The 20,625-nt window shown below is 40.5% G+C and overlaps 1 protein-coding gene across 2 annotated transcripts in view; it reads right to left on the bottom strand.

Annotated features, from left to right (window-relative positions):
- Positions 1 to 20,625, bottom strand: part of LOC140738424 (ABC transporter B family member 1-like) — a 146,485-nt gene that overhangs the window by 111,382 nt on the left and 14,478 nt on the right. For both annotated transcript variants that reach the window (XM_073065695.1, XM_073065696.1), the window contains exons 6-7: positions 20,115 to 20,226; positions 11,613 to 11,787 (exon numbers count right to left, since the gene is read on the bottom strand). In XM_073065695.1, the coding sequence (XP_072921796.1) occupies positions 11,613 to 11,787; positions 20,115 to 20,226 (287 nt within the window). The remainder of the gene's footprint in view (positions 1 to 11,612; positions 11,788 to 20,114; positions 20,227 to 20,625) is intronic.

Genomic DNA, 20,625 nt, shown 5'->3' with positions numbered 1-20,625 from the left:
TTGCTACCCATCTTTGGTTTAAATTGACCAGATACTTTACAAATCATTAGCACAAGTTTTATTCCTGATCTTCATGTTTAGTCAGGAACTTTGAATTACCATATTTCATAATAACAAAGTACGTGGAAGATACTAAGTCATTATTTAAATTGCAATAATAAACCATTTATTAAGTTTCCTCAATTACTTTCCATCCCAAAGACCAGGAAATGCATTGAAATAAACCCCAGCAGCAAGGACACACTGAATTATTTTTGTGGTGTAGTAACTTTTTATGAAATCATAATCCCCATTATTCATTGTTCTTTCAAACACTATTTGGAGGGTTCCATTTCCTGACTAGACATGTACAATAACAAGTAAACAATCCTTCTTTCATCAGGAGGTATAGTTCATAGATCAACACTTCGATCTCAAAATATTTTCAGCTGTTGAAATATGCGCAAAATATTTCAGCACATATCAACTTCTTGATAAAAGTTAAGACAGAGCAAGAAACCAAGTTTTGGGGGGGGGGTAAATTAAATTACCACAATACCCATTAACTCAGAATTCTTGAAGAAGTTTAAGGGTTAAGAACAGTTCATTTGAAACACACAATTCCCAGAATGTACATTAGATCATTTTTTAAATCAAGTGCAACAAAGGTTAGCTTACTCAGAAGATAACTTTTTTTGTTTCATCCTAATGTTGATGTGACTAATAAGTGCAGTCATACACATTGTCCATTTTATTAAAAACAGTAAAACATCTTTGTAAAGCAGCAAACATTTTCATAGTAGCAATGAACTCTGAAACTTGCACATTGAGGGAAATCTTAGAAACTTTGTTATGCTTCATTCCAAAATATAATTAGCTTGGTTAATATAATGGATGCAACTCATGTTTTACTGTTTTACAATCACAGTGGATTTAGTTTGACATTTTTTTGACACTGATCAACAGAAAAAGATTCTTTTGTGTCAAAGTGAAAACAGATCTCTACAAAGTGATCTAAATTAATTACAAATAAAAAAACACAAAATAATTGATTGCTTAAGTATTAACCCCGCTCCCTTCTAATATGACACACCAAATCATCTCTGGTGCAGCCAATTAGTTTTAGAAGTCACACAATTAGTTAAATGGAGTTCAGTGTGCAGTCTAGGTGTTTCAATTGATTATAGTAAAAATACACCTGTATCTGGAATGTCCATCTGCTGCTGAGTCAGTATCCTGGCAAAAACTACACCATGAAGACAAAAGAACACTCCAAGCAATGCCACGTAAAGGTTATTGAAAAGCACAAGTCAGGAAATGGATACAAGAAAATTTCCAAGTCACTGAATATTCCTTAGAGTACAGTTAATCATCAAGAAATGGAAAGAATACGGCACAAATGTAAATCTGCCTAGAGCAGGCCATCCTCAAAAACTGAGTGACTGCAAGAAGTGGACTAGCGAGTGAGGCCACCAAGAGACCTATGACAACTCTAAAAGAGTTACCAGCTTCAGTAGCTGAGATGGGAGAGACTGTGCATAAAACAACTGTTACCCAGGTGTTTCACCAGTCACAGTTTTATGGAAGAGTGGCAAAGAGAAAGCCACCGTTGGAAGTAGATTCATGAAATCTTGGCTAGAGATTGCTGGAAGGCATGGGGAAGACTCTGAAGTCAGCTAGAAGGTTCTATGGTCTAATGAAACCAAAACTGAGCTTTTTGGCCATCAGACTAAATGCCATGTTTGGTGTAAACCAAACACCGCACATCATCTGAAACTCATCATCCCTACCATGAAGCATGGTGACGGCTGCATCATGCTGTGGGGATGCTTCACTGCAGCAGGCCCTGGAAGACTTATGAAGGGAGAGGGTAAAATGAATGCAGCAAAATACAAGGAAATCCTGCAGGAAAACCTGATGCAGTCTGCAAGAAGACTGCAACTTGGGAGAAGACATTTTCCAGCAAGAAAATGACCCCAAGCATAAAGCCAAAGCTACACAGGAATGGCTTAAGAACAACAAAGTTAATATCCTGGAGTGGCCAAGTCACAGTCCAGACTTCAATCTGATTGAGAATTTGTGGTTGGACTTGAAAAGGGCTGTTCCCTCATGATCCCCATGTAATCTGACAGAGCTTGAGCAGTTTTGTAAAGAATGGGGAAAAATTGCAGTGTCCAGATGTGCAAATCTGATAGAGACCTATGCACACACACTCAAGGCTGTAATTGCTGCCAAAATGACTTAAAGGGGGTGAATAATTATGCAATCAATTTTGTTTAATAATTGTTATAAATTTAGACCAATTTGTAGAAATTTGTTTTCACTTGAACATGGAAGAGTCTTTTCTGCTGTTCAGTGTCAAAAAAGCCAAAATAAATGCACTGTTATCCAATGTTATAGAACAATAAAACATGAAAACTTCCTGGGGGGTGAATACTTTTATAGACACTGTATGTTGCTGTTATGAGGTTTGTGTAAATAATATTCTTTCAAATGTCTCCAAATCATATGGTGCCCTGGTGTCATCCAAAGTCACATCATTGACATCAACTGGATCTAAGCAATGATCTGATCAGTACTACAGGCAAGTCTCTTAACAAGATATATAATGCATTCAGCTACAAAAGTATAGACAGTGATTTGAACTACCCTCTGTTGTGTTCCAAGGTAAGGAGGCAACTCCTCAAGTTTTTTCTATTCAAAGCACAAAGGCAATTCCTGCAAAATTATCAAGTCTCCTTGTCTTTTGAAATAAGATTTTCAATTCCACAGAACAAATACTATTCTCTGTTTCTAACATTTCCAAATGGAGTTGAAATATATGTCAAATCACTATTTTCAACACTGGATGGGAAACTGGAATGGGAACCTCCTGTTTTGAAATGTTACGTACCCCTTAACTGGGTCACTTACCAGCAAAGATAGAGAGGTCCGTTGAAGTCTGATGGTACTATTTTTAACAGTATTTATTGATAAAAATACACAAAATAATATCAATGCAAACATACAGATAATATACTTCGTCAATACTAAATCTAAAAGCGCGGGTATAATAATAATCAATAAGAAATAGCTCTATCGTTGTCTAGGGGATAATGTATTGTCTGATGGAAATATAAAAGTCACTGTAGTTCATTCAAGCTGCAGCTCTTTGGTTGGAGAGAAAGACGGGTTAAAACTTGCCCATTCCTTTTATGATGTCAATCCTTCGAGAGTCGTTGGGAGTTGATTTTCCCGTTGTTAGCTAAAAACCGTTCTGCCGGGGTAAAGGGCCCACCGATTCCGGGGCAAATGGAAAAGGACGCACATGGCCTTTCCACCAGTTTTTGCTATTACGGGATCGCTAGCGTTTCTTCTGGTGCGTCTGAAGGGGCTGTTCCTCAGATCCTCTTTTATCCTGACTCACAGGGTCTCAGATGTCAATCAGGGTGGGATGATGCAATCCCTCCACCAACCCCCCCCTCGGTTCATTGCCTGGGGGCTTCGAGGCATCGTACAGGATTCAATACACAATTCCGTCTCCAAGAGACAATAGCCGTTACCAATGGTTCCACCTTTCAGAGGCCAGGACACATTCCAAACTCTTTGTGGATTCTGCATGTCTTTCTCTCATTTCCTGGGTCTCCTGACTCGAATCAATAGCGATCCTGCGATTCTCAAAAAGGAGGGGGCCACGGGCGTAACACCCCCTTTCTTCAACGTGTTTTTACCATCGGTAAAAACGGAGTAATACAGAGTCTTGCAGGATTTTAGAATCTAACACAATACAAAAGCTTTTCTTTTCACTACAGAGTAATACAGTTATACATTCAATTCAGCATCTAGATAAACAGTCCGCGAGCACATTATCACTTCCTTTAATATCTTAACATCTTGTACCTTACTAAAGTCTTGTAGCATCTGACTTCAATTTAATAACAACCTATTTTTATTTCTTTCCTTCAGCAAACAAAACTAAAGAGTTGAGATCTTAGCTTACATGTATACTACAAAAGTTCATGCAAATACTAATCTTTATGTTGCTTTCAAACTTAACAGGCAGGCTTCCATGGGTTTGCCTTTATTATTCACAGGCTTTGTCGAAATCCCGTAAAACCGGCTTTTGCTATTTAAAAATGGTGTCCCCATTAACCCTCGCCTCTTTTCCGGTTACTTCCCACGTGGGGAGCTTGGGTACCCTGGCGAAATAGGCTTTCGCCCGCTTCTTCCATAGGAGTTATTTTAACAACACTGTGTCCCAAACTTAGACCATCTTCTGAATTTCCACCCCATTCTTTAATTTTACGCAAGTTGCTAGTTTTCTCTTCAGGACCCTTCAGGCTATTAGTTTTCAGTTCGAACTCTTTGTTCAAACAGCATTTCAAATTCTGCCTTTTCACACCACACTCTGGAATAACAATAGCGGGGGGGGGGGGCCGTCACTGTCCAACTCAACCTGTAAGTGATCCGCAGGCTTTGTGGTACCACGCCATTGAAATGACTGGAGCCTGGTTGCTGCCTTTGATATCAATCCAGCCTTTAAATTTTCTTCATTCGATTTTGGAACTACATATTTCCCTTTTCCTTCAATAATAATATTCATCTCCCCACTTTTGATCTCCGCATTAACTTTTAACACACCTTCGAGCACAAACACCTGGGAACTCTCACTTCCCACTATTACCAAGGTTAACCCTTTCTTCACTGAACCAAGTCTATCTGACCCACAAGGACTGCCTTCCTTTTCAACTGAATCAAATACCTCCAGACTTTTTCTGAGCTCCATTACTAGGTTCAGTACCACGTGCATCCACATCTTGGACACACTCAAACGGGACATTTGCCTCTTCCAGGCTTTCAATACCCGTACCCGGTCCAAATTCTAAATTCCCCTGATTCTCCCAGCTACTCTCTGGGCAACTCCCTTCCGGAGTAAACTCAACCCCGCGGGCTGAAACAACCTCATCTGCCAACCCAACAGACTTCTTCAAGGTAAGGGCACCCTTTTCATCTAGGACTGCCCTCATTTCATTACCGGGAACACCTTTAGAATTTTCAACTTCTTCAAACAGTTCTGCCAAACCAGACAGATCATCCATGTCCAACTCTGGACCTTTTAACAGCTCTATCTGTTTCTCATCTTTATCTCCTGCCTCTAGAACTTTTCTCCTCACTAAGGGAAGGTCTACCTCCTCTCCCTTACTCGCTTTCACTTTACTCCTCTTCGTTTTACCACCCTCTAAACCCTCGTGGTACAGGGTCGGTAAAAACGTCTCGGCCAAATCGATACTGGCCGGATTTAAACTGTTCTCATTCTCAGCTGCCTTTTTCGACATGCTGCGAGTGACCGCGCATGCGGGATAGATCTTGGAATCTAGGGGCGGAGCCTCAACACTCACAGGCCGGCTTGTCAGCGTCATTGCTGACCAAACCTTACCACCGGCTAAATCATTACCTAGAAGGACGTCCGCGTCAGTTCTCGGGAATTCTGATCGCACCCCCATTTCAACTGGTCCAGAGACTAGCTCACAATTCATAATGACCCTATGCAAGGGCACCATTTCCATCCCTTTGCCAATTCCTTTCACAGCTACCATTCCCGTCTTGCAACCAAAATCTAGTACCTTACTGCTGATCAATGATAATTCAGCCCCCGTGTCTCTCCAGATCCGTACTGGAACTGGGGTATCTCCCTCCCTCACAGACACGGTTCCGTTTGACATACAAGTCTCAGACCCTTCTCGTACTCTGTCTACCCGGGGGCTCTCTTGTCGATTTACTGATTACCACGGCACATCAGATAGGGACAGCTGCTTTCCCTTTTCCTGCCTCTTTCCTTGGAGCAAAGCACCTAGATGCAATATGCCCCACCTTTCCACAATTAAAACAGGTCAAGCCCAGAAATCTCTGGCCGTCTTGCCTTTCCCCCTCAATCTTACCACTAGCTCCTGGCGGAACCTCTGCCTCAGCCGGCAGGCTTTCTCGATCGTTCCCACGGTCTCTCTGGGAACTTTTATTCGAGGAAAACTTTGTCTTGTGGGTTAGGGCATATTCATCTGCGAACCTAGCAAATTCTGAGATGGACTTATTCGGCTTCTCATTCAAATACATCTGGATATCCTCCGAAACACAACCTTTAAATTCATCAATCAGAATTAACTCCCTGAGACGCCAATAATCCTCTTCCACTATCTCTGCTGTGCACCAACGGTCCAAGAGCACACCCTTCTCATAGGCAAACTCGATATACGTCTGATTCCACCCTTTTTTAAAATTTCTGAACTTTTGTCTATACGCTTCAGGTACTAACTCATAACTCCGGAGAATGGCCGCCTTTACTTTGTCATAACTCTCCTCCTCTTTCTCCTCCATGGACAACGCCGTATATGCCCGCTGTGCCTTCCCTTTTAACACACTTTGTAACAACGCCACCCACTGATCTCTGGGCCACTTCTGATTCACTGCCACCTTTTCAAAAAGCAAGAAATAACTATCAATATCCGTCTCCTCAAACGGAGGTACTAACCTCAACTCCTGACTAACATTAAACTGCTCCGCTCGGTCTGACCCCTGAACTCGTTGCTCTTGCCTTAACTTCTCCATCTCCAAGTCATGTTTCCTCTGTTTCTCTGCCTCCCTCTCCTTCTTGGCCCTTTCCTTCTCTTTTTCAGCTCTTTCTTTCTCCTTCTCAGCTGCTTCCAGCTGTTTTAACTGAATTTCGTGCTCACTTTGTTTCTCAGCTCTTTCCTGCTCCCGTTTCACCTCCAACTCCTTTAGCTGGAGCGCATGCTCCCTTTCTCTCTCGGCCCTTTCTTTCTCCTTCTCAGCTCTTTCCCTCTCTTTCTCTCTCTCTCTCTCTCGGCTCTTTCTTTCTCCTTCTCAGCTGCTTTAACTTAATTGCATGTTCCAACCTTAATTTCTCCAACTCTAACTGAGCCGTCCCACTAGCTGGTACCTTTTCAGGGATATTTTCCCATACCTCAGCTGCAAACACATTCTTCCCAATATAATACTGAGTTATTGCCCTTCGCACCTCCCGCTTTTTCATTGACAACCTCACCTCTGCGAGGCTTAACCCCTTCACCAAATTTATCAAGTCTGATTTGGTGGCCGCCTCTAGCGCCTCCAGAGTCGGGTTTTCTATAAATTCACCCACGTCCATCTTTGCTGGTTTCCCGTCTGGCTACCCGCGTAACCAGATCCAAGTTTGGACTTACAAGCCCGATTCACTGGCCTCCCAATTTGGTGTCAAATCTCGAGACAAGAACCCCAATTGTTACGTACCCCGTAACTGGGTCACTTATCAGCAAAGATGGAGAGGTCCGTTGAAGTCTGATGGTACTATTTTTAACAGTATTTATTGATAAAAATACACAAAATAATATCAATGCAAACATACAGATAATATACTTCATCAATACTAAATCTAAAAGCGCGGATATAATAATAATCAATAAGAAATAGCTCTATCGTTGTCTAGGGGATAATGTATTGTCTGATGGAAATATAAAAGTCACTGTAGTTCATTCAAGCTGCAGCTCTTTGGTTGGAGAGAAAGACGGGTTAAAACTTGCCCATTCCTTTTATGATGTCAATCCTTCGAGAGTCGTTGGGAGTTGATTTTCCCGTTGTTAGCTAAAAACCGTTCTGCCGGGGTAAAGGGCCCACCGATTCCGGGGCAAATGGAAAAGGACGCACGTGGCCTTTCCACCAGTTTTTGCTATTACGGGATCGCTAGCGTTTCTTCTGGTGCGTCTGAAGGGGCTGTTCCTCAGACCCTCTTTTATCCTGACTCACAGGGTCTCAGATGTCAATCAGGGTGGGATGATGCAATCCCTCCACCAACCCCCCCCCCCCCCTCGGTTCATTGCCTGGGGGCTTCGAGGCATCGTACAGGATTCAATACACAATTCCGTCTCCAAGAGACAATAGCCGTTACCAATGGTTCCGCCTTTCGGAGGCCAGGACACATTCCAAACTCTTTGTGGATTCTGCATGTCTTTCTCTGGGTCTCCTGACTCGAATCAATAGCGATCCTGCGATTCTCAAAAAGGAGGGGGCCACGGGCGTAACAGAAACCTGTTACTGAAGCTGAACAATTTGCCCTTTCTAATGAAAAGAGAGACCTAAATGAGAAGACCTACTTGAAAATAAAATCCAACAAACTATCAGGTACTAAAATGCCTGTCAGTTTTGTCCATCTGAGAACCAAGTACATCAGAAAGTTGCTCCTCTTTAACAATGCCATGGTGGTATCCCTTGCAAGGGACATATCCAGTGGATATAAAGCACTCAGATCATCAGCATAGAAAGAAGGATGACAGGATGCAGCACTGTATTCCTAGAGATTAGTGACAGTATCAAATATCTAGAGTCCATAACTGTCATCAACTCAATGTGGAAATGAACAAATGAATGAATATTACAGCAACTGGATTTGTTATGTTCAAGCTCAGGGAGGGAGTGTGGAGCAAAACAGAACACAAAATAAGCAATTTCCCAATGTGCCCCATGCACATTCCTCTACCATAGTGAGAACTAAATTGCACTAGACAACAGGGTGACCCGTTGGGGCACCCTTTGCGAGAAGGGTAGTGCAGTCGGATGTGATCAGAATGAACATTAAATTTTCCTGAATGCTATTGGTATTGCTTTGCTTTGGAAACTGAAGGAGAAAACCTCAGTTTATTAAAGAACAACACATAGCAGGGCAAATATAGCTCCTCCTTGTTTAATGAAGGACACTTTTGATGGCATTATTTGTGGTTGATCTGCCACCCATGTGACTCTCGTTGTCATTCTGGAGATGTGCAGCCCTTTCACCCCAACTCTTCATCTCTTCTGCTGTTTGTTGTTTGTCTCTGATCCTGGAGACGTGCATTTCTCAACTCCTTTGTCTCTTCCTCTCTCCTCCTCCTATACCAGCTGTTGTCATTTTGGAGAGGTACATGCCTCTCCTCCTCTGTCTCTTCTTCTCTCATCATTTTTGTCCTGACTCTTTGATCCTGGAGTCGTGCAGCCCTGGCTTCATCCGATTCTTGTTCTCTCCCTCTCCTTGCTGCTTCCCGATGACGTGTGGCGTCATTTCTTGACCATAATGTCCCCCTTCTCTTTCCATCCAGCATAATTAGGCTGACTGTATTTTTTTTTTACCTCAATGCTGGATAGAAGATAAGAAACAGTAACACCAAAGCCTCCAGGATGCTGATTATTCTTGATTATGTGGTTTACGCTCTCCTAAATGGACATGATATAGTCACCGCTGTCCTTTGACTGTAGCAAAGGGTTTGATGGGTGTCTCGAAGTACATCATTACAATAAGATTTAATAATCTGTTATTGATGGGTGGCAGTTAGATCTGTCCCAATCCTGCACATTCTGATGCTGATTAGCAGAATGTGACCGCTCAAAATAGAGCTACCCTGCCCTTTTGCTCTGTTTGGTGTCGCTGCTGTGAGCATCATGAGTTGCTTCTGCGGCTGGCTGTGCGCATACGTTGTGGTGTCGCGTCACGATTTCCATCATGGCTGACATCAGCGCTCGGGTGAAAGCAGGGCTGTTGATTTTGGTGAATGAGCAATTTTATACGAATATATAACATTGAGCTTTGCCTGCATTCTGTAAGTTAGCGCATGTTAAGTTGATTTAGCCAAAAATAGTGCCGCTGCAATACTCTGTTTGCGCTAATTGGAGGTCACAAACAGAGCATGAGAGTTTTAGTAGTATATAGATATGTAAGACATAGGGAAAAAGCTTAACTGACTTCTTAATTGGATCTCACACACACATCCTACTCATCTTTTGAGACAGGGTCACCAATTTAGGAGTGCTGGAGTGCACTACCATCACCAGCATATACGCTATTTAGCCAACAGCACGTGGAATGGATTGGCCATTTTCATCAGATGCAAGACTACCATATTCACATAGACATTCTATCACTGAACTGGGATTGAGTCACAATCTGCTGCAGATCTATCTCTGCTACAAATAAAACTGCCAGTGAGATAAGATGGAGAGCACTTACACAAATAAACCCAAAAATAGCCGCTGGTGGTCAGAACTTCCAGAGGCTTACTGTGCCGGAGAAAATAAAAGAAAAGGAGAAACAGAAAGCTAGTTGAAAAGAGGACTGGGACTCAAAACAAAAAACCTGCTCCACTTCCTTCAATTGCAGCAGCTGTTTAGCATGGAGATGCCCATCAAGGCACAAGTCAGAAAGATGCCATAAGTCTGAAAATTAAATTATTTTAAAATAAGTTTAGACAGCTTTTATTATACAAATATATTACTCATCCTAACTAGTGCAACAAGTCCTACTGTTCTGTTTTAAAATGCTCAGTGCATCTAAAGTTTCATCTTATAATTTTGCAAAAACAAGAAAATTGTTCAAATGATGAATCTCTTCCTGAAATTATAACCACTCTGTAAATATGCAAGTGTTTGCTTGTTCTACCTAATCAACTGAAACAAACCTGCCAAAATATTTTACTTAAGGACATCATCCTTCCAATTATTGAATAAGGAACCAGTAGAGATTCACAAACTGATGTATCACAATTAGAGGGATTAGATAAATTTAGAAATATAGAATAAAATTTTAAGATGATCTCCCATGGTGAGTCCATAGGTATCTTACAACTAACATTCATCATTTTAAGTCCACAACCATTATGTCAAGTGATCCAGATGTTAAATGATAGTAACCAATGCTTGCATATCACTAGGCACTTGCAAAGGCTTGGCATCACACCAGTCTTCAATATTTCTCACTCAATTTGCAACTCCTCAGCATGAAATGAGTTTTATACTTGTAATCATTCAGTATGCAAGATGGTAACTTCATAGCTTCTCACGCTAAATACAAGAAAATTGAGTATAAACTTAATTCTCTCATCATAAATAGAAAAACTCCACAATCATCAGTCCATTATCTACATGGTCAATATCACTAGTTAAGTTGTTCCGATTGTATAAGGACACATTTCTGAAACACCAAATTTTCTTTAGATTTGGATTTAATAGTTTTCCAATTATTATGTGCATTATCTGAAATTCTGATGCACTAAAGCTAGTGTTCCTTGTCTGATGCACACTGAATTAATAATAGTTCAGAATGCTTTCTTCAGTAACCATACAACATTTGTTTCACAGCCATATCACAAATTACCACTAAACTCAGAATGTTTAAATCATGTAGGTACTTTTCATCATTAGGTGAGATAGCACATTAGACATTGAAATCTACGGCATGATTGATCTTTAACCATTGGGAGGGATTCTGTAAGGTGTGTCCATCTCCTTTTACAATATGAACGACAGTTGAGAAGAAGTCTTGAGCCATGTCCATTACACTTTTCATCCTGTTAAGATTCACTGAAGGAAGAAATTTATCCAAGTATCCAATTAAATGATTTTCACATTTGCATTTTCATTCAAGACAGTACTGAATTCAGAAATTATACCCAGGAACCAGTTTAACCTAAGCAGCAACTTAAAGGAACGAAAGGAAAAATAAATGTCATAAAAATATGATACCAGAGTTTATTGTGTACCACCTAAATTCCAAAGAGCTAATCTTGACAAGCCTCTGCATTTAAAGCCTTTGATTTATTGCAATTAAAAAGCTCATTTTCCAAATCCATGGCACCCACCTGTTTTCATCGAAAAATGCAATTTCTTGCTTTATAATGCTCCCAAAAAGTCTTTTCCGCAGTCTGGCCACCAGCCTATGACCCGCCAGAACAAAAAAGTAGGCACGGACAAATGAACAGACAGCACCACCAACATATATGCCGAAGAGAATAAGAATCATTCTGTCAAGTTCCGCTGAAAGAGAAACAAAAAGCAATCATACAAACTGATATTCTTAAATTGAAGATTAGATAGACTTCAAAGTACTACCTATTGAAGAGTTATAATAAGATCTCTAATGCTCCTTTTCCTCCATGTTTTTGGCTCTCATTTACTGCATAGAAAATGGAAAGGGGATAATATTTGTCTAATCATGTAGAATAACCAAATGCATTTGCCATTCATCAACTATGATAAAGCTTTACTATATTATTCCAAACAGTACATGTATCCATGACAGAGCTGACTGAAATCAAGTCAAGAAAGATCCTTTGCAACACACTTCTAATTTACATCTCATTGTTCATGTTTTCTTCTATTCATTCCTTGCAATAAAATATTTCATGGAATGAATTTTAATCAGATCTAGAAACCAAAAATACTCTTATATTTCCAGAATGCAGCACCTCAGCTCCTGCTTCATTGCAAAATTCCTTTCACCTTTATAATTTGAGTGTAAATGGTTAAAATTGTGATCTGATAAATTCACAAGGTCAAATCAGTCACAAAAAGAGAAATAAAATGAGGAAAGGAAACTTAGATTGTGGAAGGGGTAAGAAAAATCAAAAAGTATTTTTAATATATGAAATAATTTAGCATATGCAAATTAAGACTCGATTATTCAGTAAATTTCAATTCTTCTATCAGACAGTTTTTGAGGGATTATAAACCTTATTAAAAATGTCATTACACTATCAGCAAACAATCGCAAATTTCCACACTAAGCTTAACTAACAGCCCGGTCATTTTTTCCGACTCTCTCATCTTGGAGAGATGTCAGATTTTGTACACTGCCTCTTTATTTACACCACCTCTGGACTCACCTTTCATTATTCACAAGTTTTTAAATCACCTTCAAATTAGTATCATCACTTGAGTCACTGAAACCCTCCTGATCTCCACCTCCTGTTTTCTGAACCTGCCACACTCCTCTTCCACCTTTTTTTTCCCTAGCTCTAATTAAAAGCCATCAAACTGAAATATTAACTATTTCTCTCCCCACTGATGCTACCTTACTCCTAAAAATTTCCTGATTTCTTTTGCATGTGGCAGCCTTTTTGATGAGTTACAAAGTGCTTGTGCAATTGTTCTGGCAAGCTACTCACCAGTAGTCCTCCAGCAGTGAAAAAGACAATTACTAAAGTTAGTGGTTCACTAACAATCACATACAGTATAATGCACTGGTTTAAAAAGAGACCATCTTGACCATCACAGATGTATCCATCAAAAAGAATCTTAACTATTGCAAGACACTCCGAACACAAGATCTGTTGATAGCAAGATAAACTATAAGGGATCAGGAGCCAAGTGCTCATTGTACACAGTTACATCAGCAAGTGCATTGATGATGTTACTCTGTCCAAGACCATCACTATACGCGCTAACCAGAAGCCATGGATGACCGCAGAGGTGCATGCGCTGCTGAGGTCCCACGACTCCGCCTTCAGAGCAGGCGACAAGGCAGCTCTAACAACAGCAAGGGCCAAACTGTCCCGAGCCATCAGAGGGGCAAAGGGTGCACACGCCCAGCTAATCCACAGCCACTTCCAGGACAGCAGCAACACGCGACACATGTGGAAGGGCATCCAGGACATCACCAATTACAGGACATTACCTGACTGTGCAGGTGATGCCTCACTCCCAGATGCGCTGAATAACTTCTACGCCCAGTTTGAGGCGGAGAATGACATGGCGGCGAGGAAGTCCACCCCTCCTACAAATGACCAGGTGCTGTGCCTCACCATGGCCGACGTGAGAAGAACCCTGTGCAGGGTCAACCCACGGAAGGCTGCTGGACCAGACAACATCCCTGGTAGAGCGCTCAGAGGATGTGCAGACCAGCGAGCAGATGTTCTCACTGACATCTTCAACATCTTCCTGAGCAGCGCCACCGTTCCAACGTGCTTCAAGACCGCCACCATCGTCCCCGTGCCGAAGAAGTCTTCAATGTCCTGCCTAAATGACTACCATCCCATTGCACTTACATCCATCATCATGAAGTGTTTCGACAGGCTCGTCATGAGGCATATCAAGACCCTGCTGCCCCCCTCACTGGACCCTCTGCAGTTTGCGTACCGTCCCAACTGCTCAACAGATGACGCCATTGCCACCACCCTCCACCTGGCCCTAACCCACCTGGACAAAAAAGACACATACGTTCGGATGCTGTTCATAGACTTCAGTTCAGCATTCAACACAACCATCCCTCAGAAACTGATTGGATAGCTGAGCCTAATGGGCCTGAACACCTCCCTCTGCAACTGGATCCTAGACTTCCTGACTGGGAGACCTCAGTCAGTCTGGATCGGAGGCAGCATCTCCAACATCATCACACCGAGCACGGGGGCTCCCCAGGGTTGCGTGCTCAGTCCACTGCTGTTCACTCTGCTGACCCACGACTGTGCTGCAATACACAGCTCGAACCATATCATCAAGTTCGCCGATGACACCACCGTGGTGGGTCTCATCAGCAAGAACGACGAGTCAGCTTACAGAGAGGAGGTGCAGCGGCTAACGGACTGGTGCAGAGCCAATAACCTGTCTCTTAACCTTCAGGAGGGAACGGAGCGACCACTCCCCACTGAACATCGACAGCTCCTCGGTAGAGATTGTAAAGTGCACCAAATTTCTTAGTGTTCACCTGGCGGAGAATCTCACCTGGTCCCTCAACACCAGCTCCATAGAAAAGAAAGCCCAGCAGCGTCTCTACTTTCTGCGAAGGCTGAGAAAAGTCCATCTCCCACCCCCCATCCTCATCACATTCTACAGGGGTTGTATTGAGAGCACCCTGAGCAGCTGCATCACTGCCTGGTTTGGAAATTGCACCATCTCGGATCGCAAGATCCTGCAGCGGATAGTGAGGTCAGCTGAGAAGATCATCGGGGTCTCTCTTCCCGCCATTACGGACATTTACACTACACGCTGCATCAGCAAAGCAAACAGCATTATGAAGGACCCCACGCACCCCTCATACAAACTCTTCTCCCTCCTGCCATCTGGGAAAAGACACTAAAGCATTTGGGCTCTCACGACCAGACTATGTAACAGTTTCTTCTCCCAAGCTATTAGACTCCTCAATACCCAGAGCCTGGACTGACACCTTACTGCCCTATTGTCCTGTTTATTATTTATTGTAATGCCTGCACTGTTTTGTGCTCTTTATGCAGTCTTGGGTAGGTCTGTAGTCTAGTTGTTTCTTGTTCTCTGTGTTGTTTTTTACGTAGTTCAGTCTAGTTTTTGTACTGTGTCATGTATCACTATGGTCCTGAAAAACGTTGTCTCATTTTTACTGTGTACTGTACATAGCAGTTATGGTCAAAATGACAATAAAAGTGACTTAACTTGACTTGATTTGACATGGTCTAAAGGGGCAAAGCTGACACCACTGACGCTCATTTGATCATTTGACCTTAAACGTCAGTCACTGTTGGCATTTTCTCTTTAACCTGCATTTCTTGTTTAAAATTCATCTTTATGCTTGATTGTTAAACTTCAGTTCTATGTATTGATTTATACAGTTGTTCATTACTATTTGCTCATCATTTTCTTCCATACTTCTATGCAATATTGTTTTTCCATTTTGCTTGCTGGCCCAAATCAAAATGATAATTCCAGTATCATAAAAGTAATAAACTTCCTATTAAAAGTCAGTTTGAATCTGGCAGCAATTTAGATTTTAATGCTCTGAGCAGTTTTATTTTGGTTGGAAGCATTTACCTTTCTCAAAAGTTTGAGCTTGTTAGTTTTGTCTTTAATCACCAATAGCAGTACCAATGAGGTAGCTAGAACTGTTAATTATAGTCATAAATTTGTTGATGTAAATTGAAATATTTTCAGCTAGTGTGAGTAGGTGACATCTTGCAACACCATACTTGGAGTGAGTAATCTGAACTTAGCCAGATGGATCCTGCGGATAAGTTCTTTCCAACAATAACTTTCATTCACAGCTTGTTTAGGCTGAAATTTTGATATGACAAACACAATTTGGGGCTTGCAAGGAGGTGGAGGGAGCATGCGTTGAGGGCTTAGTAGGTAGTGACAGATCACAGGATACAGGATGGTGATAGAGGTGAGTCCCTCTCTCTCTCCCAACTTTATTGATGTGTGATCTTCATTTGGGGCAGCATGATAGTGTAGTGCTCTACAGTACCAGTGACCTGGGTTCAATTCTCACCACTACCTGTAAGAGTTTGTACATTCTCATCCTGAGCATGTGGGTTTCCTCTGGATGCTTCAGTTTCCTTCCACAGTACTGGTTGGTTATTGTAAATTGTCCCATGAATAGGCTAGAGTTAAATTGGGGGATTTCTGGGTAGCACAGCTGAAAGGACCAGAAGAGCCTATTCCTTGCTGTATCTCAATAAATAATTTTGCAGCACAAAAAGGCACTCTCTGAATTTTAAAAGTCTGACCATTTCTTCAAAATGTGATGTCCAATTGGTCTCATTGTTGTGTTCCTCCACATAAACTGGTGTTTGAATCCCATTTGCCAGTGCAGTTTGAATTCCCTTTATTTTTCTTTCTTTCTTCTATTCCTTTAATCTATATTAATGTTGACATGTCTCTTCCCATAGCCTTGATAAAGCAAGAGTTTCTTTTACACCCTTTCAAAGCCATGACATGCTCATTTGTTTAAGCTTTGAAACATTGAAAAGTCTTTTTATATTCTCTGCCCCTTGTCTACCTCTACAAGGTAACAATCTCTTTTGATCTTATAGAAATTATACAACTTCATGTGTTTCTTGGTATTTGTATTTCTTAATGCTCAGAAAAAACCTTTACTTTTATTTTCTCATTTTAAAGCATTTTTCTATTCAACTTGTTACTCCTTTAAATTGTAAAATAATATTTTATTCAATGGACTCCAGTGATAATCTTGTAATAGCACAAAAGTCCATGTGTAAAATGATTTTTCTCCCCTGAATCTGTTTGTTATTTACACAAAGAAGATATCAAGGATATCAAAGATAAGTATCTGAAATAAAAGTGCAAAAACATAATTAGGGTGCTCTCTTTTTCCTTTAAATAATACCGAGTTCAGATGAGACCACCGTGCCTTGTAAGAACCGATTTACCAATGCTGTCAGCTCATTGTAATAATCCCTTTTGGGTTTATAACCAAAATATTCAATTTTTGGTACTGTACAACATTAAATTGTATCACTGCTCATCTCTAAACCAACAATTATGCTTTAAATGTGTTTTATGTTTGCTTGTTTGCCACAGAATCCTGATCTTTTATTGAATGTCTAATCCTTTCTCTTTTTCTTTTGGGAAAGTATTCTGAAAATATTAAATCTTAATACTCGAGTATATCCAAGTCATATTTTCTTTACTCTTTCAACTAAGCCTTCATCTTCCATTTCCTATTTTTATTCATCGTTACTCTAATTATCTTACTAATTCATCTCGCTAATTATCTTAACATTTAGTTCATCTGCTTGGTGAGGTTATTGATGGTGCTTTGTTTTCATTCGAAGCTGTTCAATTTGGCATGGAGGAAAAGTAAGAATTATTGCCCTCTGCATCAGCTATAAGGCCACACGTTGATCTTAATCTTCCTTTTTACAACCTTTTCATTGTTCCCTTCATTTGCACCTTCTCTGGTTAAAGAGAAGGCCCATATAAAGGGGCCTGGATCTCAAGTAGGCATCAGCAAATGGCAGCTAGCTTCATGCCACGTATACACCAGGCAGTGTTCAACTTCAGAATGAAAAGGAGCCAAGTAATTTTCTTTATACGCAAAGCCACATTATTTAGCCTGCCATTCACTATTGATCAGAAGCTTCGATTGTTAAAATCCTTGGCATGATTACTAGAGGTGTATAGATGCTGGCAAGTCAAGTCAAGTCACTATTGTCATTTCGACCATAACTGCTGGTACAGTACATAGTAAAAATGAGACAACGTTTTTTAGGACCATGGTGTTACATGACACAGTACAAAAACTAGACTGAACTACGTAAAAAAAACAGAGAAAGCTACACTAGACTACAGATCAACACAGGACTGCATAAAGTGCACAAAAACAGTGCTATGGAGCTGGTGTTGAGGGACCAGGTAAGATTCTCCGTCAGGTGAACACCAAGAAATTTGGTGCTCTTTACGATCTCTACGGAGGAGCTGTCGATGTTCAGCGGGGAGTGGTCGCTCCGTGCCCTCCTGAAGGTTAAGTGAACAGCATGTGGCTCTTTCTTTATTGAAATTATCTCATCTCAGATAGAGTAGAGGGAATAGATACCACACTGATGAACAAAAAAAGTACTGAAAAGTTGCAATAATATTAGAGAACACTGAAAGCGTCAATGGATCACGCTGCATCTGTAGAAAGGCAGCTAACCTTTCAGGTCTTTGATCGTTCATGAACCCAGAGCTCAACAGACGAGACACAAAAGGTGGTGTCTGATTCACCGAATACTTCTGAGCACTTTCTGAAATTATTTCCAATTTCCAAGTCCTTATGCTTTCTATTCTCGAGCCAAAAAAAGTTTCCATGGTTTTGCTCGCTTCAGTTGGAGGAGACAGTCTTTAATAGTTTAACATAGAACATTAGTTGCTTATTTGCACATCACTGAATAAAGCAAATAATGCTTAATATGAGATTTGTAGTGTTTGGGAACACAGCAAATGTGCACATCAGTGTTTTAAATTATTTGGCGGAGGGGTTGGTATAGTGAAGAGAAGGACAGGCATGTAGTTCTACATTCTTCTCCCAGTTCTGCTCTGTGCCCTCATTTGCATGTACATAAACAATCCTTCAGTCATTAGATTTAATTCCTGGAATTTTCCCCTTAACACTAACATGGGAGTATGTTTACCAAAAGGACAGCAACTACAGTGATTCAGGCAGACATCGCATCACCACTCAAGGGCAATTAGGCATGGGAAGCAAATGCTAATTTCTGATTCCCAGATACAAAAAAAGATTTTTAAAAATGTTTCATTCTACTGAAAATTTTGGCTCACTTCTTTCCACCCTCAGTTTGAAACCAAGGTCAAAGAAAATAGATGAGGGAGCCTCTTATGTGTAATACCATCAAATGAACTGTGGAAAGGCAGGTGAGATACGATAGAAACAGTTGGAATTTTGTTATAGTCAATGGGAAAATAGTATTAAAGTTAAGTTAAATTAATTTACTGTTAAAGAAACGAAAACTAAAAATCAAGAACCAATTTATGCCTAGTCACTTAAGTAATGAAGTTTTACTGAACCTCAAAGCAGAAAACTCAGTTTTCAGTAGGATTACTGCAACAGTTCATGCCTAAGGTCAGCGATTAATATGTAACTTACATATACATTTAAACCATTAACACATAAAGGCCTTCGTCTTAGATCAAGGCCAAAGGTTAACCATGAAATACATCTGTCACATTCTGGACATATTAGAAAGAATTTAGCGGCTTACTTTCTTGTGAAAACAGCATCAATGCACCCTCTGGTGGATAGCTTTGACTCTCACACTTCAGTTTGGAAACAGAAGGATATACTGAGGTCATACTGCCTGCACCCAATCACGACATGCAAAATTAACGCAATGTATACCCACACTTGCATTTACTTGTTCAGATGCATAAAGTCTGCCATCCTTGACTTCGGTGGTGTGGTCTCAAAAGCAGTAGTGCATTTTGTGTTGTAATGAAGGAAATCCAAAGCTCCACTCAAAGCTTTAACAGCTGACAAAACCTGCACAGCTTTCCCAATTGTAAAATCTGCATGTGATTTTTTAATTAGCATTTTAAAAATATCTTATAGCTAAAAGGTAATTAAATAGAATCAACATTTATCAAAAATAGTTCACCAAAATACATACAAAATTAAATAACTAAATTATTCAAAATAATTTTTCTTTAAATCTCATCTCATCATTTGCCTTCCGATCAACAACCCAAAAGCTCCACTAAAATCTTTGGGAGTCAGATCCTGCACCAGATTAAACTTGGCACGAGATCCAAGAAGCAATTTCCCAGCATAACATTAGGGACCACAGCAAGGTAAAACTCTGCTGCTGGGCTCCATGTGTTCAACATGTGATAATATATGCATCAAAGTTTTGATCTGACTGCCTTTTAAAAGGACTAAACACAGGCTGTTCTGTTTGCAACTGCCAGCATGACCCAGCAAGATGTGGTCTATTGACATTATCTCAAGTATGAACAGTTTTATATACAGTAGATGATACTTTATCATAAATTAGCCTTCAAATCACAATTTTTACCAATTTGCTCAAATTCGTTCATTTATGACACTACCATTTCTACATCATCATGCATTTCACTGCTACAAAAGAAAATAATTCACATACCCATTGATTCCATTGCTGAATCAATGACCTTGCCAAAGAAAAATGGAGCCACTATCTGTGAAAGACAGGAGACAACAAGTGCCAGCATCCCACCAAGACAAATCAAAACTTCCTGTGGTAAAAGAAAATACTTTCTGGTTACTCGTAAGTACGATATACATGTGGTAATCTCCAACAAGTAATTTTACTGTGAGGAAATATTTAATTTACATAAATTAATAACTAAGAAACAGTAAAAAAGCAGAGATTGGTTGGAGTTTATTTGGTTCTTTAAATGCTTCAGTTATAGCAATGTGGAAATGGTGCAAAATATATTTAACATCATAATACTACTCCAAACTTTTTGATATTAAAATTGAAACCTCAATAATATCCTCCAAGAGGACCATAAGCTTGTCACAGAGTTTGGAGACTTGCATGCCTCAATGACCTAAAGAGCTATGTTGGCTGGAGTCAGGTGCTTGTACTCTTGGCAGGGTTACCCATGCTAAACAGGTTAGAGAGTTGAGGC

This window comes from Hemitrygon akajei, chromosome 14, assembly GCF_048418815.1.
Source record: "Hemitrygon akajei chromosome 14, sHemAka1.3, whole genome shotgun sequence".
Classification (NCBI taxonomy): domain Eukaryota; kingdom Metazoa; phylum Chordata; class Chondrichthyes; order Myliobatiformes; family Dasyatidae; genus Hemitrygon; species Hemitrygon akajei.
Note: the sequence above shows the minus strand (reverse complement) of the source record. Positions and strands in the feature narration are given on the sequence as shown.